The sequence below is a fragment of the Apteryx rowi genome, unplaced genomic scaffold (assembly GCF_003343035.1).
Source record: "Apteryx rowi isolate R43461 unplaced genomic scaffold, aptRow1 scaffold_7, whole genome shotgun sequence".
NCBI lineage: Eukaryota > Metazoa > Chordata > Aves > Apterygiformes > Apterygidae > Apteryx > Apteryx rowi.
In genome coordinates this window covers 7,500,168-7,526,636 of record NW_020450982.1, presented here as the reverse complement: position 1 = coordinate 7,526,636, position 26,469 = coordinate 7,500,168, and the positions used below count along the sequence as shown (strand labels likewise).

General features: G+C 39.1%; 1 protein-coding gene across 1 annotated transcript in view; it reads right to left on the bottom strand.

The window, feature by feature from the left end:
* ST6GALNAC3 (ST6 N-acetylgalactosaminide alpha-2,6-sialyltransferase 3) overlaps positions 1 to 26,469 on the bottom strand; it is a 127,763-nt gene that overhangs the window by 66,730 nt on the left and 34,564 nt on the right. The window contains exon 3 of the mRNA XM_026086889.1: positions 3,608 to 4,017. Within this exon, the coding sequence (XP_025942674.1) occupies positions 3,608 to 4,017 (410 nt within the window). The remainder of the gene's footprint in view (positions 1 to 3,607; positions 4,018 to 26,469) is intronic.

Genomic DNA, 26,469 nt, shown 5'->3' with positions numbered 1-26,469 from the left:
ACGTCCTGCCGGTGCGACGGGATGGTTTGAAGTGGTCTGACCACACCACAGGCCCCCAAGAGGCCACGAGGAGTTGGCACCACCTACGGAGATGGGCTGTGCTGAGTTGTTAGCCCGAGATGTTTGCAGGATAAACAACAACAGAGTCTGCAATCTGGATGACATTAGATTGGCTCACTGATATTAGCACAGATTTATTTTATCATTGCTTTCTGAAAGTGACTTTTAATGCAGACTGTTTTCTAAATGATCCTTAAAAGACACTCCCTTCTTCCTCATCACCTTCACCCAAGGCAATAACATCCAGTAGCACTGATCTATTTGCTGCTAGTTTTCATTAATTTTACCCTCCCTAAGGGTGGTGCAGCTTTGGTGCCAGCTAATTAAAAGCTATTTAGGGCTGCTCAGTGCACTCTATCAGACCAGAATTATCTCTGCTGCTTTAATGAAGACTATAGTTTTCTCTGTTATTATCAATTAAATGTTGTTATATGATCTTACATTGTATTTCTAATGCATGGGAAAGTTATAAATGTCTTTAGAACTGCTTACCTGGATTCAGGTAACCTGCATTTAATAATTACCTACTGTTTCCTTAAATCCTTTCACCTGACTCAATACATATAATATACTAAAACATTAGTAAAGTATTGGAAGAAGCTGCCAGCTTTACGCTCCCTCTAGGGAAGTACCAAGTAAAATGCATTAATGAAAAATTGCGAATGTCTGGTAATGAATATTATTTATGTACAATAATTATTCAAAACAGATGAGCATTCACTGCCTTGAACTCAAATGCTTCACTAATGAAGACTCTCAGAAAGAACATATGTCCCCCAGATTCGTAACATTGCACGCAAGGTTAACTCTCCAGCACGCATAGTCCATATCAGAGGATATTTTGTACTGCAGGAGAATTAAAAAATGCTTTATTCTAAATTAATAAAACATGTTTGTTGGAAGCTCTTTAGGTGCAAATCTTGTTTCTTCCATGACCCAATGATAAAACCTTTATCCAAAGAAAAGCTGTGGGTTTGGAGCCTGCACTCACAGAAGTCAGTGATGAGGGTCCCGCTCCCATAGTGCAGGACCAGAGCTCATCTGCAGCACAGCAGTGACCACAGCACACAGCTGTTAGCCACCTCCTGTAACATCCTCTAGCATTTGAGCACCATGAGGATGAAACTACTTAAAAGTCCCACTAATTGCTTAAAGAGAGGGTACATCAAAGAGTAGAAATAGAAAGCTCATTAAAGGCTTGACAGACCAGAAATCTGTTGTAATCTTAGTAGGCATTGGTAGCATGCACTGTACATAAGGACTGTATTTTAGGATCAGACTAAAAATAGATGCGGTTACAACTCACTCGGTGCATTTTAAAACATGAGTTGAACTTGGTTTCCTTCCAGAATTTTTTGCTGGGGACATGTTGAAACAGACCTCTGTTCAAACTAATATTGCAAGCAAGAGTTGATGTTTCTCCTAGGAACTGAAGGAATATTTGGCTGAGGAACCTGAGTCTGTCTCAGCATCATAATAGTCTGGCATAATGCATGAAACTACTTTCATTACCCACACAACTCCTGTGCTGTCCCTTTCCTGCTTCCACAAACACCATATACCTCTAACAGCCCCACGAACCCCTTAGAAACAGCAGAATGGTCTGTGAAAGATATTACAGAAAATGAAACAGTTTCCAAGCTGAGGTCCTCTGATTAGTAGGGAACTGCAGGATATTTTCTAGTGATACAGAAGGTGTTGGCTGATGACATGCTGATTGTTTCCCTTGTTTCCAGCTGATGAGCCGCACAACTTAGTATTTTATGTAGAAAAGCAGGTGTAGAAAATAAGTGTTTCGGTAGAAACAAGAATGTTACCTGATTTCCACTGTGAGGACTGAAGTTTTCTGATGAGGTTAAAGGGAGGTACTTGCAAATGCAATGTGAAGTGGATCATGAGGCAGGCTGTTTACATTTTGCCCCTGATGGCCATGTGAAAGTTTTAGTTGTTTCAGTGGATTAAGGAGAAAGAAATTGAGCCACTTTGAGGTCAGGCTGCTTGAGAACTTTGTTAGCAAGCACAGGGAAAATGGAAGTTCAATTTGCTTTTGACTTGGAAGGAAACATTTCTATTTCGTTAATTAGGTAATAATAAAACCTTGTGATGTGTTAATTTGTTGAAGTGGAATGCACTAGACTGGAGATGAGGATGCTTTGACATTGGATGATGAGATTTTTTGATATGAAAAAAATAAGATACCCTTTGCAATTGGCTGGTCTCACAGTATAGATTTTGGTAAAAGTGTTGTAAAGTCACTGTGACCTTACTGATTTTATTAAAATGGAAGTACTGTAAATATAAACAAATTTATATTTAGTAATGCCATAAAAGTACCCATGATCATATTCAGCTTGATTAATATGTAAACTGGATGACCTGGATTATTAGAGGGCACTTTTGAAGAATAGTTCTGTATTTTCTCTATTAACCTCTGCTGACCATATGTTAAACCAAAGAAGCTGTGAGAACCTGGACACCTTTATGGTGTATAGGAGCTCCCTCTAGTTCCAGAATCCCAGCAGCAGTACGTGCACACAGTGAATAAGTTGTGAGAGCCAAGTTCTTCTCTACATTTTAATACCTTTAAAAAAAGGCAAAAGCAAGTTTTGACAATTTAATAACAGAGAGCATCATGAAGGAAGTTTAAGAGAACAAGCTCTTCAACTTCAAAAAATTAAATAAAAAGTTTGGACTAAGTTAAATTGTTTGTGTATACCTGTATTTTTAGTTTGGTGAGAAAGCTACAGCTCTTCACCACTGACACCCAAACTGAAATAACACTGAGGCAGAATAGTGATCTGGAAACTCCTTTCTAGCTAGCTCCACTGACTATCTGTGACAGGTTCTCTTTCATGCAAAAACACAGAGGATTAGAATTTTTGCAGATCAGCTACAAAATTCTGTAGCTCGTGGACTCAATTCCACAAATCCAAATTCAGCACTAAAAGTGTTAGCCAAAACAGTGACCCTCACACTTCCATCTCTCTTACAACCTCCACTTCAGCAGCATAAACACACATTGTCGGGCAAGGAGAATATACCAACGTAATTCTGGTAGAAACCTAAATCTATTACAATATCACTGATAATTCATTTTCACCAAGAAATACCATAAACATTCTGTACCCTGAAGTTTGTGTTTGAAGCTAAAGCGAATCTCAACAGAGAAGAAAACACAATATCCAGAGTTATCCTGAGGTTGTGCATTTAGAAATGTTGTTTGTGTAGGATTATCCTCTTCAAATAAAATGTCAATTTAATCAATAGTAAATTGAGCTGAAAACAACACACAGCTTTTAAAATGTTTCAGGAAGACATCCAATATTTTTGGGACTCAAGCCAACAGAAATGGAAAGAACAGAAGGTAGCGTAGGTGGGGTAAATGGGGCCTAGCTGCTGCCTCATCAAGTGCTTATAACAGTCAAAACCATATAACAATCCATTAAAAACATATCTAGGGACTCATTTAGTAGCTGGCAGCCAGCATGGCCTTCTCTCATGTATCTTTTTTCAAACATTATAATTGCTCTTCAGAAGTAGGACTTACCGGTCTTTTCCTGTCTCCTTCTTAAACACAGCATCACAGTAACCCATGCGCTTTTCTGTTGTCACATAGATTTTGGCAGCTGGGTAGCTGTCAACAGTTTTCTTCAGCATGTTGTACACAATGCCATTTCCATCTTTCCTCATGTTCCGAAAAGGCCCCCAGATCACATAGGCAGTGTTGTTGGTTTCTCTGAAAAAATACTCAGGATTCTTGAGTAACAGGGGCACGCTCGTGTGAGAGACCACTCTTACGGTTGTCCTCTTCCCAACATCCTCCTCATAGCCCTTCGTGGGCGCATTGTTCATCCTCCATATGCAGGAGGACTTGTCTATCTCAGCTCCCACTTTCTGGCCAGCCATCTGTCCTGAGTTTGAAACAATGGCACACAGGTCACAGTCTAGTTGTAGAGGCTGAAAGAAATCAAAAATATACGGCAAGTCTTTCTCTGTAAAACATAAAGGCTGAAAATTCATTTAAAAGAAAGATGGGCATAGTCCACCAAATTGATAGCGATACTTCTCTTTAAAAAACCATCAGTCCCCATGTGGCAGAGCTGGTGGAAAACCCTACTGCTACAAAGCTCTGAATGCAATCTTTTTTTCCTGAAAGAGGCAGTAGTTGTAATCTTTTCCTTTGTTCTCTTCTTTGCAAAGTCAACTAGAAAAAGAATCATTCTTTTTTCTCTCTAAACATTACTCTTCCCACTAGAAGAGAAAACAATTAAAGAAAGAGCAGCAGAAAATAGTATTTAGATCAATGCCTTTTTCTCTTTTAACAAGGTGTTGTCAGCAACAGGAAAAAGGTACAAAAAATTCTAGAAATTTAACTATACACTGACTGTGCTTATGTGTTTGAATGAATAGTTCTCAAACGTGTGATAGGAGTCAAAAATGAAGCGTTACTCTAACAAGCAATCTGGTGGCACGAAAATCCTGTCCTTGGAAAGGAGATGTATGTACAGGAATACAGTGCTCTCTCCAAAGAATAGTTATGACCTATGTAAAACAAGAGGCAGAGGGACAGGTGACTTGTGAACTAGGAACATAATCCCAGACACAGTGAAGTCAAAGAGAGTATTTCCTGAGTGCATTCTATGATACTATTTCTCCCATATGAAATGGAAATAGGAACAGTTATCTATCTTACAGGGACATAGAGACCTATGTGATCTTCCATTTATCAAGCTATAAATAGCAAATACATCTTTTGGGTCTTTTGCACCAAAAGAATAAGAGGAAATGCCATATATTTAGGTTGGATTTTATGAACAGTTTGGCCGGCAATCTAAAACAAATGAAAACTATATCCACCCAGCAAAAACTACAGAAGACAGTCCAGGCTACAGATCATGTACAATTTTGCGTATGGTCACAGACTAGATCTCTGTCCTGCTCTTGACTGGGAGCCAGTGACTTCAGTTGTACGATCCTTAGGGATAATTCTCCTCACGTTCTTCCGATGGTCAGCCTGACAGGATGCTAAGTGCTTTTCTGATCAGCCTTATGGTTATTTCACTTCAAAATCACACCTTCATTTAACTGATGGCAATGAATATCCTGGACACATTTAACCATGGTAACCCTTAGGACATGGTGGCCAAGAAGACATCAAATTTGTTTGGTAATGGTACATATTATAAGGACAAGAGGTGAACATCTGAAAAGAACCAAATTATAACAGCTGAAATATCTTATATTTGGGTGACAATATTTAACTGAACTAAGGTGCAACCTGCAAGACTTCTGCAATAATCCTAGCAGTTGCAAAGGCTCACTTCTCTATGTAAGTGGTTCCTGAAAATGTTTTCCTCATTTCGTCAGGAGTTAAAGATGCTTGACTGCATGCAAAAACACTGGCAATGTTTTCTTTATAGAACATCATGTATTTTTTTTATAGCTATTGTAGTTTTAGAGAGCTGTCCTGCCTAGCTCTCTGACAGCAAAGATGAAATCCCAAGAGATGCAGCTGAATGCAACAGTCCTTCTGTTTACCACTTAGTTACAGAAATCCTCTCTAAGATACTTTATGAGGACATGGCTGGGTGATCTAAACAAATCCATAAACATAACTTTTATCCTAACATGAAGTGAATTGTTAAAGCCCCAGTAGATTAATTTATAGCTTTCAGGGTGAATTTTCAAACTAACAAATGCTGAATATGAAACTGCTAGATAGGAAAACGCCAATTCAGTCAAGAATCTGGACCCATTTAAACTTGCCTCAACCTCAGAGCGTTGTTTTTTCATAATACTTTTCTTTCTCCATTAAAACGGAGCTGCTCTCTCAAACTTGGAATTGTTTGATTTCTGACCTTAGTTAGAAATGCATTGCACATTTTCTATTCACTGAGTGCAACTGTTCTGCTCGAATAAACCAAGCACACTTACTCCTGCAATTGTGTCCCCCAGTTTTCTAGCTCTTTTGTTGTGATTCATTTATCTTGTTCCAATTTATAAAATGCTTTCATAATATTCAATGCCTGTACTAGGTCACCATGTAATCTGCTCTTCTTCAGTAAAGAAGAGGCTTAACCTCTCCCTTATCTCAAAATAAATATTTTTAAAATCTAGAGTAGTTTTAGATGCCCTAATGTGCACCTTTCCTAACAGAGACCCCAGAGAAAGTTAAGACAGAACTCATTATTCTCTGTGCATCTGAACCAAGCCTTAAATACACCCATGACAGATAGTCCACTGATGCCAGCATCATTCATTGACTGCAGTATCTTCTTGCATCACATCTTCTGCAATTTATGAGAAAACACACATCAATATTCATTCATTGAACCCCCATATGGAGATAGCCCTGCAGCTTGTGGTCTTGTTTTACGACCGTCACAAAGGGGACATTTTCAGTAATCCATATATAACAGCTCTYCTTTTCTTCATTTAACGCAGTGTTCCTGTTTGCAGTTGCACCCTAACTCAGGAATGGCTGTCCCATCACTTTCAGACATGAAGGCTGCTCAAATGTGGCTTCTCTGCCAGGTGACTACTGAGGGAGCTATTCGGGGCAGGGGGTCAGGTATCCAGCATGGCCAGAATTGGGAAGCAACAGGACCGTCAGGGCTGCTGCTTCCAATACTGAATTAGGACCTGGCTGATGGCTCCTGATGGCACTGGGACTATGGGACCCTTGAGGAGCTGTAGTGATCTTCTGTGGCCCCCCTCACCCCACACTCTGGGATATATGCTGCAAACTTCATGTGTACCTCCCATGTGCAGATTTTTGGTACTTAACATCTTCAAGGTTGCCCATGATAGCCCTAACTAGTACAAGACGCTGATCACTTTTCTATTTCACTTGCTGTACTGTTTGTGTTAAAAATGAACAGAGGCAGAGAAACAATTCTTACACACAGAAACCTGAATACAGGGAGACAGAAACTGCTGAATTACAGAATACTCGCCTTGTCGGTGGTCTGTTTTGCAGTTAACTGTTTACAGGTGTCCGTATCACAAACACCAGGATAGCAATTAAATACTAACCCATCAGCAGCCTAACCAGAGAAGCCAAGGATGGACCTGGCAGGTAGTCCAAGCTGCCTCTCACCCGCAGTGAGGGTCCAGCAGCTGCTGGGTCGCTGCAGATTGGCAGGACAACGTGGGAACCTGCACCATTACTGTTTACGCTCTCTGGCCAGGGAATGTCAATTAAGGGCTTACCTGTGCCTTTCACAAGATCTATGTTTGCTTTCATTATAGCTATATAGCTAAAAAAGAAAGCAGAGAGAACCATTCACCTTTTCTTCTCTTTTTGTGTATTTAGACACATATATCACCTCTATACACCATGGTCTCTGAGCGTATCTTTGATAAGCTGCTTTGCCTCTAGAAAATTACTCATTTCGTTGCTGACCAGAAGGACGTAAAACTCCTCAGCAGTGCAGCTGGGCATGATTCTGACAAATTGGCCCGTCTTTTTCTTGAATGATACATTATAACTGTTGAGCAGCACTTATATTTTAATCAGTAAAGAAAATGAAATGTCTGACCTTTCCATTTCCTGTGCAAGCTTACAGACAATAGAAAAGATAATTAAAACTGTGAATTAGAACTTGCAAAACAGTGCTGCTTCTCTAGCAAAGAGAAATAGCTGTGTAATAAAGGTCACTTATCAAACAGTTCTAGTTATTAAATCTTTGCATTTAGCACTGAAGTGGCTTCACAGAATCAAAGGTCAAATCTTTAAATAACAAAACAGCCAGAATTAGAAAAGGTCACAAGCAAATCTAACTAAAAGTAGGTCACAAAACGTGATTCAGTTCCACAGAGGAGTTCAATGTTTGGAAATTTGGTTACTTTCCAATTTGAAAGAAACCTCCAACATTTCAAATGTCTCCATCAAGAGAATGAAATTCCAGCTACAGGATCATTTGCACGGCTGGGTTTCCCAAAGGCACAGATCTTGGCTCACCAAGTTCCCAGGCACAGATCTACAGGGCTGCTGAAGATCCAAGTGCGCATGATCTCAGGCCACATCTCTTAAACCCGTTAGCCAAAACTTCACGACAAACCTTCTGATTTCTCTGAGTCAGTGAGGTCTGCAAAACAATGTCTGGATTGACCAGCTACATTCCAAGCTGCAATCTTAGCAGAGACAGCCAAATTCACTCTTTAGTTGGACCAAATCTATCTCAGGATCTAAGCAGATGTAATTTATACTAATGAAAAGCTGAATTATTTCAGAGAGCTCTTGGCACCATAGGTTTGTGGTGTGCTGCAGAACTCACTCCAACCCACAACTCTGCTTTACTTTGCAAATCCCACAACTAATCATACAGACAGTTAGGAAATTCAGATTAAACTTTCCCAATTGATACTTTAACAATATGACTGTAATTTTGTAAATTGGACACAATGCCCATTCACTAAATAACGAGGCAATTATTAGCAGCTCGCCACATATTAATTTGCTCCTTTAATGTTGAAACAAATGAGATCTTTTCTTATAATCATCCGATTTGAGTGAATTCTAACAAAGCTGATTGAACAAAGCTCCAGAGAGACCTTCTTTATTTCAATGCCATTTATTCTTCTACTCTTCTTGGATGTCTTCAGAGTTTTAGAGGATACAACATTTATAATGATGCCAATAGGGAATAGATTTTGCCTTTATTCTTCTTGATGTTCTTTTGAGGTCTTTCAAATGAAAGGTACAAGAGAGGCATTAACCGTCTGGCATTGTTTTTATTGCTTTTCTCTACTTTGCAAGCAAAAAATGTATTTTAATTTTTCCTGTGTTTCAGTAATGATTAATCAAGCTGTTTTTATCTACACTGACTCATTTTCTTCAGACCTCTAACTGAGAGGAAAGACTTGACAGGGTTCTCCAAGAGAAAACTCAGCACATTTAAAGAAAAGAAAGAAAGTACTGTATTTGCTTGTGTGTTCACCCAGCAAGAGTTGTCAATTTAATACAGCACTCAGAAGCACTGTATATAAATCACATTACGTAATTACCATCAAGCAAATAAAATAAAAATGATAAAAAAACCACAAGCGTGATTACCCCGAGTTTGTGGATGCTCCCCTTTCCCACCTGCGGTAGTGTTGTTTTTTTAATCTTCAGCAATTGATTTTGGTCCTAGCTCCGGCATCACATCCCAGTAAACATCTCTGTCTTCATAAAATTTAATGTTAAGATTCCATAAAGATTTTAACATTTAGCCGTTATTTCAAAATAAGCCCTAGGTCAACACGCATCCCATTTCCAAATAAATAGGATATGATCTGCCTCTTCCTCAGACTATTCCTGAGACTCAAGGGGCTTGGATATTTTATTTAGATGACTGTCACTGATATGTACATAAGTGCTAGCAGAAAGTTTTTATTTAAATTGAATGAATTGGAAAGGAGCACATAGCAGCTACATAATGGGACTAATCTTGCAGGAAGAGACTGAATAAATAAACATCACTGAAATCCTTTCTATATACATTGACCCAGTTGTCACAGAACTGCTATTCCTTGATTTGCAGCTCATGTTGCATTTCCTTAAAAGGGCTGTATCAGTCCTTCCTTTGAGCTTGTGCATTCTTGATGTCAATGGAAAAAGAGACAGAAAAGGGAAGGAAGTTCGGACTCTGAGCATGCCAGAATCTCCAGCACCATTTAAAATTTTTTATTTTTAAAACATTTTAGTTCCCTTTCTCAGGAAAGAAAAAGAAAAAAAGCCTTCCTAACATGAACCACAGTGCAAAGTGATGCAGCGTCATCTTTCTCACTTTGAAGACAGCTCCAGTTACTCCAAGGCAGCTCATACCTTTTTCAAGCACTAGCAGAGCATGCTCATCAGAATGTTGTTGATTTTACTGCTGCTATTGGGAGCAATAAAGGCAGCTTTGAAACAAGGCAAGAATCAAGTACATCTCATGTTACTCAGAGCTGAAAAGTAAATGCCTCAAATATATGTGAGAAAACTGAGTAGCAACAGGGTCAAGCATATGACCTACAAAGAAGAAAGCAGAAAATCAGATCTTTTTGTGTATTTTCCTCTATAGAACAAAAACYGAAAAATCAGATAATTTCCCTCAGATTATCCTATAAAATAAAGCTCTAGTAAAGATAGGTCCAGGTTGATCAAAATATTTTAACTTTCCTTTTTTTTAATCATATTGAAATAGCTTTCTAAAATTGAATTAAAATACTCTTTCAAGTGACAACTATGCTATATTATGGAAAGGTTAAACATAATAGTTCACATTACCAGAGCAGTCTCTTTCATTTTTTCCCTCTGTCCTGCTCCCCAACTAAAACCTCACTGAAACTGACTTAAAAAAAAAAAAAACTTATACTAGTATTTTCTTCTGGAAAAGTAATCTATCGAAAGATTGCTGATAGTGCTATCAGGAAACACATTTCCTGAGTCTATTGGGAAAAAAAAGACTCAAAAATACAGACATGGCAGAGAGTAAATAAAGAACATCTGAAACTTCTGTTCTTTCTCTACATGAAGGGTTAACGAAGGAAGGAAGCTGCCAGCTACAGATTCAGCGTTGCTAATACAATGTTGGAGCTGGCAGCGGCAGAGCTCTAGTGGCCTGATGGTCACTGACCTGCCAGACTTCTGGCACGGCGTGAGTGGGAGACCATGCACCTTTTGCCTGCAGGCAAAAAAATCCGGAGAAGAGTTGAAACATGCCATGAAAAGGGACTGGTAGAATAGGATTTAGTGTTTGAACGGAAGAGGTGTAAGTGGAAAGAGGATCTGGGAAAAGGTAAAATACTGATCTATAGCTGGGTAAGAGAAACCAGGATCTGTGGGGATGAAATCTAGGAAAAGAGAAAACCCAGAAGCACCCAAAGATAGCTGTTAAGGTATAACCTAAAATGACTTTTGTGAAGAAAGCTCACATCAGACAAGTCAATAAAACAACTCTGCATTAGCCAGACAGAATGGCTTTCTTCATTTAAACTGCAACTGCCCAAGCAGAAGACAGACAGAAACGGATACAGTCACTCCAGCATATAGTGCTACAGGCCAAAAGCCKGCAGGTAACCAGAAACCCTGGTGTCTGTCGACATAGAGGTGCCTGGAGTTCCAGCTCTACCCAGTTAACACCTCTGAATCCAAAACTGAAAAAGTCTGAAAAAGAGCAGCAGAATCTTCTTTGACATGTAAAATACTAGGATAAAAACATAACTATGCCCGAGTATGTTCTTTGGAAATAGCCATGTCAAAAACAGTTGTGGATTGAATGCTTAATTGTTCTGGAGGGAGGCAAATGCCTTCAGGCACTCTCTACACCACAAGTTCACAAGGTAGGCACTAAAATAACATTCGCTATGAAAAACTGCCTATGAAAAAATAATTTCCCAGTTGCTCAAATATTATCCAGGAAAACCAAACAAACTACATTTATAAAGTACTCTTAATTTCATTCCAGTGGTCTAGCTAATGGCCATAAATATCCAGAATGTTTGTCACACTCTATCTATCACTCATTTGCAAATATACAGCCTTTGAAATATCATGGCTTTGTAATAGTTCAAAAGCCGGGAATTCTTCCAACCAAATGCCACTTGCTGAATGCTGAAACCAGTAAGTCATTTGTCTTAATATCCCCCATGTTGCTGACTTGCCCTCATTAGCACTTCATACTCTTGAATTTTGTGCACAAAAAATTCACCAGAAACATACAATTTAAACCAGACACTGTCCCTCAAACTTCATGAACAGCTCCAAACACAACATGATCCGCTAGTCTTAACTACAGCACTCCTTTAGTCACTGCGTTGTAAAACTGTATTTGCAACAAGATGTCCAAAAATACTTGTTACCAGTAAAAAATGTTATTATTTGATCCAGCAAGCTATCAGTATCATAATTTTTTAGGTTTACTTTATCTTCTGCAATTCCCTGTTTGTATTTCTGTTCTGGTTTTTATATGTAGCAATAAGGAAGGTAAGAACATTTCTTTCTTCTCTATGCGGGCATATTTGCTAGACAAACAATACAAAACACAAGGAGGTAAAATGTCAGTTACAACTCAAGGAGACATAAAAAGGGGGAACGTACTGTTAGCACACGGACTGAATAGTGAATGAATCACAGCACAAAAGGACAAAAATAATTTCTCACATCCAATACCTTGCACGGTAGCAGAGTACAATTCCAGGTAACACAACACACAGTCCTTCCTTACAGAGGGGACTTTGGAATGACGTCCTTGAAAGCAACCAAGGCCAAAAGGATTCCCCCCACATAAGCCGCCTTTTCTTTGCAAATAATAAGTATCTATGCAAAAAATTAATGGGAGTTCTTCAGTGTGAAGTTGCCTATTATACTACTAAGTCTTAGGAACTCTTTGTCACATGTGCAAGCTATCAGTGAGAACAGGAGATTGGGTTACTCTGTAACTACTCGCTTTAATTTGTATTTATTATAAATACCCACAGATGGCGGTAAAGTATATAATGTATGCAGCAGATTTGTTCCAAGTTTGCTTCCTCTAATAACTTCCTATTATCAGCACTCACCATTAATCATAGGCCATTATCTGGGAACTTATTTGGCTGAATTACAGATGCAAGCCTGCCTGTTTGGCCTCCAATCTAAATATGTTTGAAAAATTGCACTCAAATAAATTATGGGTCTTCTAATATGAAATCCACGTCTTATTTCAGGTCAATTTATTTAGGATCTAATATGGAGAAATGATATTGAGGTAAGCAGCAAAAACTGTCAGAAAAGCTAGCTTCCATTCCCATTTTTAGCATGAAAATCCACTGAACAGGCTGGAAGCCTAACCTCTAATTTACTTCAGTTCCATGCTGTCTAGAACTATTATTTAATTTTGTCTCTCTTGGTGGTCTATCTATCAAATTATTTGTATGCATGGAAGGAAAGTGATAAGCTAAAACGCTAATTATCCATTTTTCTGGAAAAAAAATCCATGCCAGGAATAACAATAAGGTTTATTATAATAGCATTAAAACCAGTAGCATTTTTCATTTGACAAAATAAGCCTTAAGAAGCTTTCTGAGTCCAGTGTTTTTAATTGCTGGGTGCCTTATCTAGAAAAGAATACCTACTTCCTTCTGGGTACATTCATTTCTCTTCTCCTCACTGGTATATTGGGAATATTTGCTGTACTGTGTTATGACTGTCAGCTATACCAATAGTTAAAATCTTCTGTAAAAATGTCATTTCAGGTTAAATCTTAGTTTACAAGGTCCTAGACCAAAAATTAGATTGTTTTAAATATCTTTTCAATTTAAGATATTTAAATCAGTTCAGTTGTAGAAAGATACAAGGTTAGATTACCATTTTTCAGACATCTGAACTTTCAAACACTATGGCATTGAGTACTAGGACAGAAATTCAAGTTGGAGTGGAGGGTTTTGCTTAAATAATTAGGAAGATTTATTTTAAGGTCTTTCAAGTTATTAATGGAAACTCTTGGAGCATATCTGCATATTTTAAAACTCTGAAGCTAAAGGCCTGTTTAAAACAAAAAATTGGTTGTACATATACTCTGTTCTGATGGCTTTTACATCATTGACTCAGTGCATGTGTCCACTAACCAGATTTTAATCAGTGCAAAAAATTTCACTGCAGGCACTAGTTGCTATCATGGACTAACATTAACTACAATAACTTTGTAAGCACTTTCAAATGGGAAACTACTGGATCAGCTGACTCGTAAATAATTCACACATCATTCTGTATCAGTTCTACTTCCTCACGGGACTCAACAGCATTAGCTTCTGCTACCACCACACCCCATACTAACCTAATTTCCCCCTCACTTAGAAGGTTTTGCTAAAGAAAAGCCCCCCAACCACATTCATCTCTGCCACATCTTACCCAAGTCAGTGGGGCCTTGTGCAGGTCAGTGCATCATCACTACAGAGCTCAGAACAAGACCAAGGTCTGAGGAACACACACACGTGAGGTGATAAGTTATGAGCTAAAGCATGCTAAGAAGCAATTATGGAATAAAACCTTATTAAAAAGAAAAATAATAAACCTATCATTTCTCCACTACATAGTATGGTCTAATAATGATAAAGTTGAGAGGTATAAATAACACCTCCTCCAAAACGGGTAGTTATAATCTTATAGCTCTTCTACCTATAGTTTAAAATGTTTAAGAGAGAAATTATTTTTTAGTCCTGCATATGTCTTAAGGACAAAGCTACTCAATACCACTCTAATGTACCTATACCCCAGCTTTCTAGCAAAATCTATGGCTAGTTCTTGGCCTGCGTTACAGGCAAAAGCAAAACTCCCACTGACATCACTGGAGCCATGATTTCACCTAATGCCTGGATTTTGGAAAGGGAAATTTGGATTCTTAGTTGTTAGATGGAGAAGCTCTGCCCAGGCACAAGAGAGACAGCAAGGAAACTTCTTACATGACATATCCAGCTTGGGGTGAGAATCTGTGCAGGGCTGGACTCAACAAGACATACTGTATTATGAAGAATAAATTTATACATGGGACCATAATGGAAAAGCTCAGAAAARCATGTTGTGTGCCATTAGAAACATCATAGTGCTGCTCCTTGACCTGGACAGCAGCTGAAGTGCCTCAGCTATGATTCTGCTTCCACCTGTGATAAGGATGCAGGGTGTTTTCTTAATGTAAGCTATCATGAAGCCAGATGACAGTCTTTCTTTATATGCAAGCATGCATACAAACATTCTGTACAGTATAGACTTATCTAATGACAACCGAAACCATTACTCCACAAAGTCCATTCCTGAGATCAAGACCCAGGAGCCCTGTTAGCTTCCTGCTTTTGATAGTGTCATATGGGTTATACCAGAGTCTACATTTCAACCCTGCCTGAGGGCACACCAGGTTTGTGTCTTTTTTTTTTTAATCCAATGACTTTAATGAAGCTTGTGATTCCTTATGCTTCCAAGGACTATAATGACAGCAGGATCTTCACTGTTTGACAGCTTGAAAGACAATCTTAAAGGTCAACATCAAGGCTCATCAGCTGCTCTGTAACTTCAGTCGATACAGCAAGGATTACTGTGGTTCTGACAAAGAAGGTTCTTGGGGGCACCAATAAGGAAGGAAAGTTGGTGCACCCCGATGGCATCCATCTGCTGACTGCTTTGGCTTGCTGGCACCATAAAATGGTGAAATACATGTCAGCTGATGGCCTTGCATTCTAGAAAGCAAGGTAAGAAATAATGGAAGATTAAAAGCTATCTTCTACAGCAAGCAGATTGTGCCTCTCTCTTCTCCCCCTTACAGAACAATGTTGCTCTGTGCTACAGGCTCTTTTATACTTCTAGCTACCAATAGCTCAGAACTGCACATCTGGAACTGGAGAAGCTAAGCTCAGCCTCACTATATCAAAGAAGGGCTGAAGGACTATAACACACAGATAAAAAAAAATCCACTGAGGCCATCAACTAATTACAATATAATCATGCAAAAGAAATGCCCATACAGATTACAGCTGGTGTCCAGTGAAAAGCCCAGAGGACACCAATGAGACCTTCGCTTGCATAGAAATAACAAGTACTGGTTCTTCATTTCCAAAAAGAGTATAGATTGGAAAACTTAATTTCTATAGTCATGTTAGTCCTATGGTCTTCCATAGCACTCTTGGCTGCTTAGTGGCTTTTAAAAAAATTAAAATGTATTAACAAAACTAAAAGCAGCAAGAGAAGTGTATGTGGAGGTGTTAGGCAAGATTTATTAATTCCACTGTAAGAAAATATTTACAAATCAAATTTGAAAGCTTTAGCATCTCCTCTATATGAATCATACTAATGCGGAGTTAGAGATGTAGTATGAAGGAAAATGTGTGTGTGTGTTCAGCTAGTACATTATATAGGATCTCAGACACGCACAGTGTTAGTTATGGCTAAAAAGGACTGAGAGAGATGACCCGAGGAAGGAATACTGAGGTGCTTCATATGTCAGACAAGATCCATTTTTAACGAAATATACCTTCATAATAGAGAGTGATTAAGCTTTGGAACAGGTGCTCTGGAAGACTGTGGAGACTCTGTCCCTAGAAATTTCCAAAACTTAACTAGACAAGGACTCATGAACCTAATCCAACTTTAACATTAGTCCTATGAGGAAGATGTTGGACAAGATGAACTCCACAGGTCCTTTCCAACCTAAATTTTTCAATAATTCTATAATGCTATCATTTTAAGAGCCAACGTCTGTCGGTGGAAGTTGGGTGTATTTCTACAAAAATAAAGACACACATTTTTAATAGTGAGGACTATTAATCATTGGAAAAGAAACAGCAAGAGATTGAAAGTTGAATAGTCAGTGAAGAATAATTCTCTTTCTCCTGGTGCTGTTCCTGGTTGTTTCTACTGCCTATCACACACAAAATCACATACAAAACACAGCAGGAGAGACAAACATTCCTAAAATGAAATATGGCATGATAACATTTGACCTGCATGTCGTATCGCAGTCCTGCACAGAACCTACACTTAGTAAACCTTATTCCTGATAAAGCATTATGAGATGTGGCTGCAACACTGGAATCCAGATTGGCCTAAGATCATAACTGCAACTCCACTCTAGCCAGTGCAGCACAGGATATGGGCAGGCAACACAGAGCAATTTYGTTCCAAACAGATGCTCTGAAGACTGCTAAATTGGGTGTTCCAAACAGTGTAGGTGCATTACTTTATATTTGCAGAGACTGTAAATTTCAGCTGAGTTCTCCTTGTAGTTCTTATTTCTGAGGCCTATTAATAATGAATGCAAGGTGATAAGAAGCATTTTGCACTTGGAGAATGAGGCTGTGACTTCTTGTTACTACTTCCAGCTTTATTAACAGTGGTGTCTCCACTAGTACTGGAACATGGCTGAGATGTAGAAGTGGTAACTCAATTGACTCTGAGGTTAGGAGAGGGGACACTAAAAATCAGTAAAAAGAAAAAAAACAACAGCTAATCCAGAATGAAGAAATCTTCTCCAAAACAGAAGCCAAGACTGCAGTCACGCACCAGTGATCACTGAGCAGTGAGCTAGAGCTCTACAGCTGGAGAGCTGTGGAGACTGAAGTTCAGGCTGGGAGAGAGGGGAAGGCGGAGAAGGGGTATGTTGCAAGAAATCAAATGTGTATTGCATTCTGGAAAAATGGGACCAACTCCCATTCAATCAGACCTGCAAAGCTGCAGCTATAACACAGCAAAATTATAGAGGCTACTAAATGTAGGAGGGCGAAAATCAATTCTGAAAAAATACATCACAAGTAAGTACTATACTTATCCCCCCTCCCTTGAAATAATTGCACTGTAGCAGCAAAAACACTACTAGTTCTGTCACAAGATCCTTGCAAAAATCCTGTAGACTTGTTTTTCAAAAGTGCAATAATGAAAAAATAAAGTCCTGTGGTGCTTTTCCTCTATCAGCCCTGTTTATGAATTCATAGCACAGCATGAAGGTTATTAAAATCCCATATGTGAGAACCACACACAGCACAAGGAGATATGAATTGGCATTCCATGGAGATAATGCTATCTAATGGGCAAAACAAGTAGCATGGTTTCATTCTTATTCAGAGTACATTTGAAAAGGGCAAAGCACCTGGCTGCTGCTCATGGATAGCTGACCAGACACAAACCATTTCTTCTTCTTACCTGTTGATTAATAAGTTAAACGTAAAGAGCATGGCTGTTATCTTGCTGGGCCTTGATAGTCCCAAGACACCTTTTACCCGCAACCATTTGACACGGAGTGGATCAAATGGTATTTGGGCTACCCAGATACAGTAACAAATTATGAACCACATTGCTGTTTACTTCCACTTGCATGCATTTCAAATCAAAATGTAATTAACTGTGGAGATAACCAGTACACCTCACAAATTAATTCCACAGTCCTACCTGACTGATAATTTCATTATTTTCCAGAATTATTCATTTAATTTCTGTTTTATTGTTGAAACAAAACAGTTAATGCTGCACTCTATTTCATTGCCATGAATGATTAGATCTTGAGCAGCAGACAGTGCCATTTTGAACAATATCAGCAGCTGGAAGACCTTCAGGAAAAAAAAATGCTAGGGGAAAAAAGGTTTACATAAAAAACCCAAACTACCGAAACACAGATATACACAAAAAGTTTTCCCAGTTTTTGACTGCTCTGAAACTTTCATTAAAGAGAGAGTAACCCCCACTCCGTGATTCTAAAAACAGTGACAAGAGCTGAATGCAGTTTCTAAAACACGCTCTACTTAAGGACAACGATCAAAGGTCTGTGAGGCTGTTTCTCTGCCTCGCACGTATGATCAATCAGCCATCACCGTGAAACCACAGGTGTCTGAGGCTAGTCATCACTAACGACAGAGATGGAAAGCACTCCAAATTAGGAAAGGCAGGATCTGCCGTGAAGCGACATGACGCACAACCATCTTTTGGCAGGATTAAAATCTATGTGGCCATTTGGTATTTCTGCTGTATTGCTGAGGAAAGCTTTCCTTCTCATGCCACATCCCTGTCATCACGCACTGCTGCTCAGCCTCCCCCGCTTGAGCAGTCATTGCTGAAATTCAGAACTGGGTTGAGGCTGTGAAGTTTGTGTTCAGATCTGAACCTTCTCTAATTTCAGGAGTCTTCAGATTCAAGATTATTTTTTATACAAAATTATTCACTCTTTCAGCTGCACCTTTCAACCTTGTCACTACGTGATAGGCTCCATCACAATATTACACCATCTTTTTTAGCTGTTGGATACTACTTACATGCTACAGCCAACATCACTGTCAAAAATTATAATCTCTATCAATACTTTATGGAGGCAAAAGAGGGAGGACAGTGAAAAGAAATTAGGTTTCATAACTACAATGAAAAATCATTTTCCTCTAATGATCCCTGCCTTCTAAACTGGCTTTCTTTATGCATGAGAGAATTTGACTTGGGATTTGCTACCTGACAAAGATTAGCTACATAGTTTGGAACAGAAGCCACTCAGTGAGAAATACATAAACACTAACAATAATTTTCTGTGGCATGCCATTCCAACTAGAGACTGCTATCCTTCCTATCATCCTCACAGCTAAAGCTACAGACAGGTATTTAATATTTTTTCCACAAACAAAAGCTCTTCAGCTTTTATTCAGCATGCAAAAATGACACCAATAGCTGAAAATTTCAGGGTCTTTGTTAGCAGCCAATTCCTTCTACTTTTTTCAATAGAAGAGGAAGAACAGACCTCAGGGACAAGAGCAGGATAACATTTTGTTTTGCACTTGAATGCCAAGATGAGCTTTGTAGATGCCTCCATGATCTCATGAGCATTGCCTCATCATCTCACAAATGTTTATATATTTACTGCCAAATTTGAAAAGAAATTTAGATGATCTTTAGGTGACTAATCCAATATTGAAAACCCTTGCCATCACCACCACTTAGCACTCACTCAGCCTCAGACTTGCAAGGTGTCTTCCTTCTCAAATTGAAATGTTCCTCCAGTAACTGAAGTTCCACACAATGCCCAGGCTAGATCCTCCTGTGGTACCAATCCCAAGCCTCCATCCCACTGACATCTGGCAACCAGCTTGTGTTGTAAACAGTCTAATCCAGCAGATGAAATGAGAACAGGCCTTTCACAGATCCTCTTGGAATCTACTTATTTCTCCCTTCCCACCACTAAGTAAAAATTGATGATTTATTCTTATTTCCTATCACATCACCAGTTACTAACTCCCAGGAAAACCCTTCCCTGTTATGCTGAGACAGTTTATTTTCTTCAGAATCTTTAGAATTCTGAATTTTGGCAATAGTAAGTAATTTCTTTCCAGATATAATGAAGGAATGATTTGCAGTTTTGAAAAGGCATGGCTACAGTGCAATTGCCTTGTGTAATTACAGTCGGTGTGCTTTGGAGGAGGTGGAAGGTTAGGTCACCTTCCAGAACAGAGCAAATGACCCTTTTTAAAGAAGTAGATGAAGACACATGTTCTTCAGGGTTGGGAAGATTTTCTCCACACAGTGACCTTCAGGTTTGAGTTCAGCACAGTCTGAGGACACTCAGTTTCTGCACATTGCTTTGGGGTGATGCCCAAGCAAGTCACGGCACTTTTAGGCTCAGATGTTGCAGAATACCTAAGATCACAGTTATTTTTCCCATGCTATTGGATTACTTCTGCTTCAATCACAAGCTCACAGAGTTTTGTTCTATGCTGAAAGACAGTCCACCCCATATCTTTTTCACTGCTACAAATGTTATAAAACCTGAGGAAAACCACTCCATGTTACTTTTACCTCAGTTCCCCGAAAGAAGCCTCACTGCATCTCTATCAAATCAGATCAAAAAACAAACAAATGAGGAGAAAAATGACTTTTGTTTTCCTGACCTTGGGAAATAAAAATTCACTAGAGCTTCCCTTCATCTTCCCACTTTGTTCCTGTCAAGTCACAGAAGAAAATAAATATCCAAGGAAAAAAAGACTTCTATCAGTCTTTTGAATACTTTGGGGACAGAAATCACTTAGAAGTGATGTGTCAGGGCACCCTGTCTGCTTTTTCCTCTCCCTTTCTCAGTCTGAGGATGGTATTGAAAAAGCGAAAGCACTTATGAGTGCTGTTTGGGGCATAAAATCCCCTGCCATTCATCTCTCACTGGGACAAATTTTGAAAAAAAAGCACTTAGAAGTCTCTTTCTGCCTCTATCTACATTTTTTGCTTTTCTTAGATGTGTTTGGAAATAAAAATAGCAAAGAAATGCTATTTTCACTGTTTTGATGTTCAAATCAAGCATGTCTCCTCTAATTTCTTCCTTTTGCATTTGCTCTGTAGCAAACATCAGTTTTAGTCTATAGTTCATTCCATTTCTCTTTCTTTTTAATCTCAGGCTCCCCCCACCCTGAAATCAAATAATGAGATTATGATGCTATAATCTTATTCTGAGCATGACCTTTGATTTCTATGGATTTCTATTCCAAAAAGACATATCTGTTCTGGTGGCCAGATGACAGGAATATAAATATTTAGCTAGTTTAATTGTGGTATTAAATTTCTAAAGCAGGAAGAACCTTCACTGACAATGGCAATATCTCCTGTGCTACAAGTCATAAGCATCTGTCCTCAGTGGCAACAAAATCATCACTACAGCTTTAATTACTAAAAAAGCAATCATCCTGAGACATAGGGTTATGAAGTGATCTTTTCTCTCTGTTCAACAGCTATGATAGTAAATTCAATTTGGGCATTCAACTTCAGCACAGATTGGGATCAGCTGTTGAAAGGTCGGAAAAAGCAAAGAGAATAATCTATGGCCTGGAAAACTCAACGAGCAATGGAAGAACTGGGTTAGCGTAGAGAAGAGAAAAGGGAGGAGACATGATAAATGTTTCTAAATCTGTAAAATGCTGCAAAGGATTCTCCATGTCTGTTCTACATAATCAGGATAGCAGCAAGTGAGATTTGGATTGGACTTCAAGCAGCTTTCTAAAAAGTGAGGACAGAGATACACTAAAACATAGTTATAATCAATCTTATCAGAAGCACATGTATAAACTAGATAACTCCAGAGATCCTTTCTTGTTCTATTTTCTGGGATTCAGTGAGTTTTACCAGCCTGATATACATACAGTGCTCTACAACTTACCCTTCCTGGGTAACACCAAAGAAAGAAAGGGATATTCAGTACTGTACAGTGATAGTTTCTAGCTCAGCATTGTGCTGTGCATGGAAAAGCAGATATCCAGGTATTCTTTAGGGAAAAGGTAGCTGAGGAGATTTTTTTTGTGTGTGTGTGTGCCACATGCAAGTCAGTCATGTACTAGAAAGCATCCTGCAGTTTGAGAACCCTTATCCCCAGATAGAAAAACCAGTAAAATTGGAACAAATCTAACTCTCTATAATGCAGTAGCAGCAATAACAGCAGCTGAAGAAACCACCAACTTTTTAGAAACTCAAGAGTATTTTGCTAAATATTTCTGGTTGTTTTAAAAACTGTCATGTGCTTCTCCCTTTCAAGTTCATGCCATATCAAAATGAAAGTGAAATGTAGGAATTCACGAGCACATCACCTTTTAAGATTTCTGCTGAAATCCTGCTTAAATGTAAACAGAAGAGATGCAGTCAACATTTTATATCTAAATCTACTCAAATGTTACCTTAGGTATTCCCAGCAAACCCTTACTTTTCCAAAACAGTAGACATAAAACTGCTCTGAGTAAAAGTTGTATTGTTTCTTGAGCTATGATAGCTCTAGACTTGCTATCCTTATTTTCCAGTAAAAAAGATGGGAGTAATTGTGGAATAAAGTACCACTTTATTGGTATTGGCTTAAATAAATAATATGTAACACTAGTTATTTTTCAGAAACTGCCTAATGTACATATCACAGCCTGGTACACTGACTATGGTATTAAATGCATACTTGAAGCATAAGAATTTCTATCTGTGCAAAAGAGTTGATTTTACAGTCAGTCTGAGGGTGTGCATTTTCACACATCTTTCTGATCAGCTCTTCACTGCTGCTTTTCCAAAATCTTTGCCATATTGTCAGCGTCATCTTCATATATAGCAATCAGTAGAAAATGGATCAGACGCTACAAATTGCTCAAGGGCAATGAAGCCTTGAAGGAACCTTCTGCAAAAGGTTTCTGAACACAGAGCCTGAGCCTGCTGCACTCTAAATTTCCTTAGTGGGATTCTACTGTGACGGCAAACATACGTTTTTTTACTGCAGAAGCAGCATGCGTGTCCTAAAGTGAAGAAATGCTAGTTTGTAGCTAATAGACTGGATAATTTATTCAAGAAAAATATAGTTATGAACCCTTTAAAAACACTGCTAAGTGACTAAGCCTACTGACCTACAAAACTGATTGAATCTGCATTTCATGCACTGCTTGGTTTCCAGCTCTTATGAGCTTACACGCTAATCAAGTAACTTCACTTGAAAAAAACAGATTAAGGGGTTCCAATGGCAATAACCCTTGATAAAAATGAGTATATTGTGTGCAATCTCCAATGCCCCTTGGATCAGAGAGGTATTGTGAATCAGTGCCATTCAGTTTACATGAAAGAAAACCGGTCGCTTGTGGAAATGCACATGTAGAGATTCGGCTGTGGTCGATTCCCACACCCTCGCTGCAGCTGAACTTGCCCAGCGAACTACTGAATGGCCTCAATACATGCAAATCAGCTGAAACACTGAACAGCTCTCTGGCAGAGATCAGTCTGTCTACTCAACTTCCCATATGTGAAGCAAATACCACAGCCACACAGAGCTCTCTGGAAACGGAAGCACTTACACACAGCTACACAACCAAGCGGTCCTGCTAGGGCAGGAACGAGAGGTTGCAAGCCAAAAGTAAAGACTGCAGGCTTTGAGAAAGACAGGCTGAAAAAGCTGGTGGGCTTTGACTACTTTAATTATTGACATTGGGCTGTGAGAGCCAGATTCCTAAGAGGTTTTGCTGTCTTTGACTTTACGCTGGTAAATATTAAATGTAATAGCACAACAAGTTAACTCTATATATCACAAGGATACAGAGATTTTCTCTAAGATACAACCTTTGGGCCACTATTCTATTTATTTACTTATTGCTTCAGTAGGATTACCTATATGGCCAGAAAGAGCTGAATTTAAACCACTGGTAATTTAAAAAAAAATCCCAACTTTGTATGAGGCTGCTAATGCATACAATTTCATTGCAAGGAAAAGGAACAAAGGGCCTTGTTCTCCTTTCACACTAACATAAACCTGAAATCCTGGCTAAGCCATTTATGCCAGCGGTGAAAATAAGAAATTTGCCCTGTGAATTGTAAACCACTACAGGGAGATCTAAACAAAGGAAGGTAAAATGAGCGCACAGGTTCCTGCTGAAAATTTGCTGGGCTGAGGGAAGATATTTGTCCTGATTTATAATTGTACTTTTGTTCCTGTTGCTGGGCAGGGAAAATTCCAATTCTGTTCCCCAAAAAGCGATACATGGGAAATAGTAACAGATGAAGAAATCTTTTAGACCATGGCCGACTTGTTTAAAAGATCTTCTTTATAAAAAGCTGACATTGTTTCAAAGGGTATTTAAGAGAAACAGAAGGGTAATTTTCCCAGAAGGAGGGTATGGAAACAACCCCTGTAAAGAAACAATAAACAGCACAAGTGGAAAAGGTTGAGTCTGTCTGTGTGTGCATTTTCAAATTTGGGAGTCTAAACTTGGGAGGCTCTTTCCATTTCTGAACTTCTGAATTAGTGATGTGGCCATCAAGACTACCTTTGATTTCACTTTACTTTTCAAAGAAATGTAAAACTTTCAAGTCTTTGAGCAAATGCATAACAAATGGAATATAACTCACAATCCCCTGGACACTAAGTCTGCTAGTTTTAGCTTAAATAGCACTTCCTTCCGAACAGGCCTACTAAAATAAACAGGATTATTAGTGGAGTGAGCTACGGCTTATATTCAGCAGACCTCAGAATACCACAGCTTGAGGCAACATTCATTTTTATGCAGTTTCATCCGTGCTGTGCAACATTTGCCCTCTCTTACAGGAAAATTCCACAGACAGATGCAGGGAGCAAGATCCAGGAAGGTAAGTTTAACTATAGCAAGGTAGAAGGTAGACTGGGATGGCAGAGCTCATATGGAGCCAAAGTCTAAAAGATCATTACACCTTGTGTATCCTGGCCCAGGAGAGCTAATCTGAATTGATGACTTCTAATGGCAAGACAGGAAGGGTGAAAGCAAAGCTTTGCAACTGAATATTATAAACCTCACCAGGGTTGCCTAGTAATTGCAAGAAGTATAAAAGCACCAAGTCAAAATACTCCCACCCCTCTGCACCCACAGTACAAAGAGATCACAGGTTTTAAGGAAAGCTCCAGAAGTGGAAAGCTGTGTGACTGGAGCGCTGTAACGGATGGATGCAGGCTCTTTGGGAAGGACAGGCCAGGAAGGTGAGGAAGGAGCCCTTTATGTGAGAGAGCAGTGGGGATGCATGGAGCTCTGCTGTGGGATGGATGACAAGTTAAGAGCTTATGGGTGAGGATTAGAGGGCAGACAAACATGGGCAATGTTGTTGTGGGTGTCTGCTACAGACCACCTGATCACAAGGACATAGATGAGACCTTCTGGCATCTCATCCATTCTGACCATCTCCTCCAAGCTCAAGAATGGTCTATCCCAACAAGTAGGAAAACAAAACTCAGACATGAAAAGGAAGCATATAAGAGGAGGAAGTATGGTCAGCTGATCCAGGAAGAATATAGAGACACTGCTCAAGCATGCAGGGATGAGGTTAGGTAAGCCAAAGCTCATCTGGAATTGAATCTGGTGAGGGACGTGAAGGGCAATCAGAAGGGCTTCTACAAGTAAATTGCCAACAAGAGGAAGACTAGGAAAAATCTGAGTCYGCTGCTGAATGGGGCAGGGGACCTGGTGGCAAAGGACATGGGAAAGGCCAAGGTACTCGATGCCTTCTTTGCCTTGGTCTTTACTGGTAAGACTTGCCTGAAGGAATCCTGGGCCCTTGAGACAAGTGAGAAAGTCCAGAGCACGGAAGACTTACCCTCAGTAGAGGAAGTCAGGGAATGCCGAAACAAACTGGATGTACAAGTCCAAGGGACTGGAAATATAGGAATTTCCATTTAAATATAAGAAAAAAACTTTTTTACTCTAAGGGTGATCAAACAGTGGAGCAGGCTGTCCAGAGAGGTTGCGGGTCTCCATCCTTGGAGATATTCAAACCCGACTGGACATGGCCCTGAGCAACCTGCTCTAGTTGATATTGCTTTGCACAGGGGCGTTGAACTAGACGATCTCCAGGGGTTCCTTCAAACGTCAGCTATCCTGTGATTCTGTGGAACTTGACACATTTTTTTCTCCAGAATTTCCAAACAGGTGGAAATACCTTGAGCAACCCCAGCTGAACTGCAGTTACATCAGAGATCAGTCATAATAGTTTTCTTTTAAAGGAAGGTAGTGTGTGACAAAGCTGCTTGAAATCCTCTCATTGCTCAGCAAAGAAAAAGGCGTAAGGGTGGACATAATTTTTCTGGATCTCAAAAAAATGATTTGATACTGCTTCATCCAACAGATTAATTTCTGAAATGGGAAAGCATGGCATTGAGGAAGACAGCAACCAGAAAGGGTTATAAATCTTTCCACAGAGAGGAAAACAAGGATGTCTATAAAAGAAACGTTTCAAGGTTTTAGTGTAGAAAATATGTAGTACCTATTAGAACCACTTGAGGTTTTTTATACCATTTGTAACCAATACCAAGAAAATGAATTAGGGCATCTAACATAAGTCAAACACAAAAATAGGAAAGGATAGTAAAAATTTTCCTGCATAAGAGAAACAAATGAACTTCAACCTGCTATGCTAGCCTGTGGGTCTTTCTTAGACACACAAAGCAGGGTAATTTTCAATCTAACAAGCAGTTTCAGTCAGTGATCTTC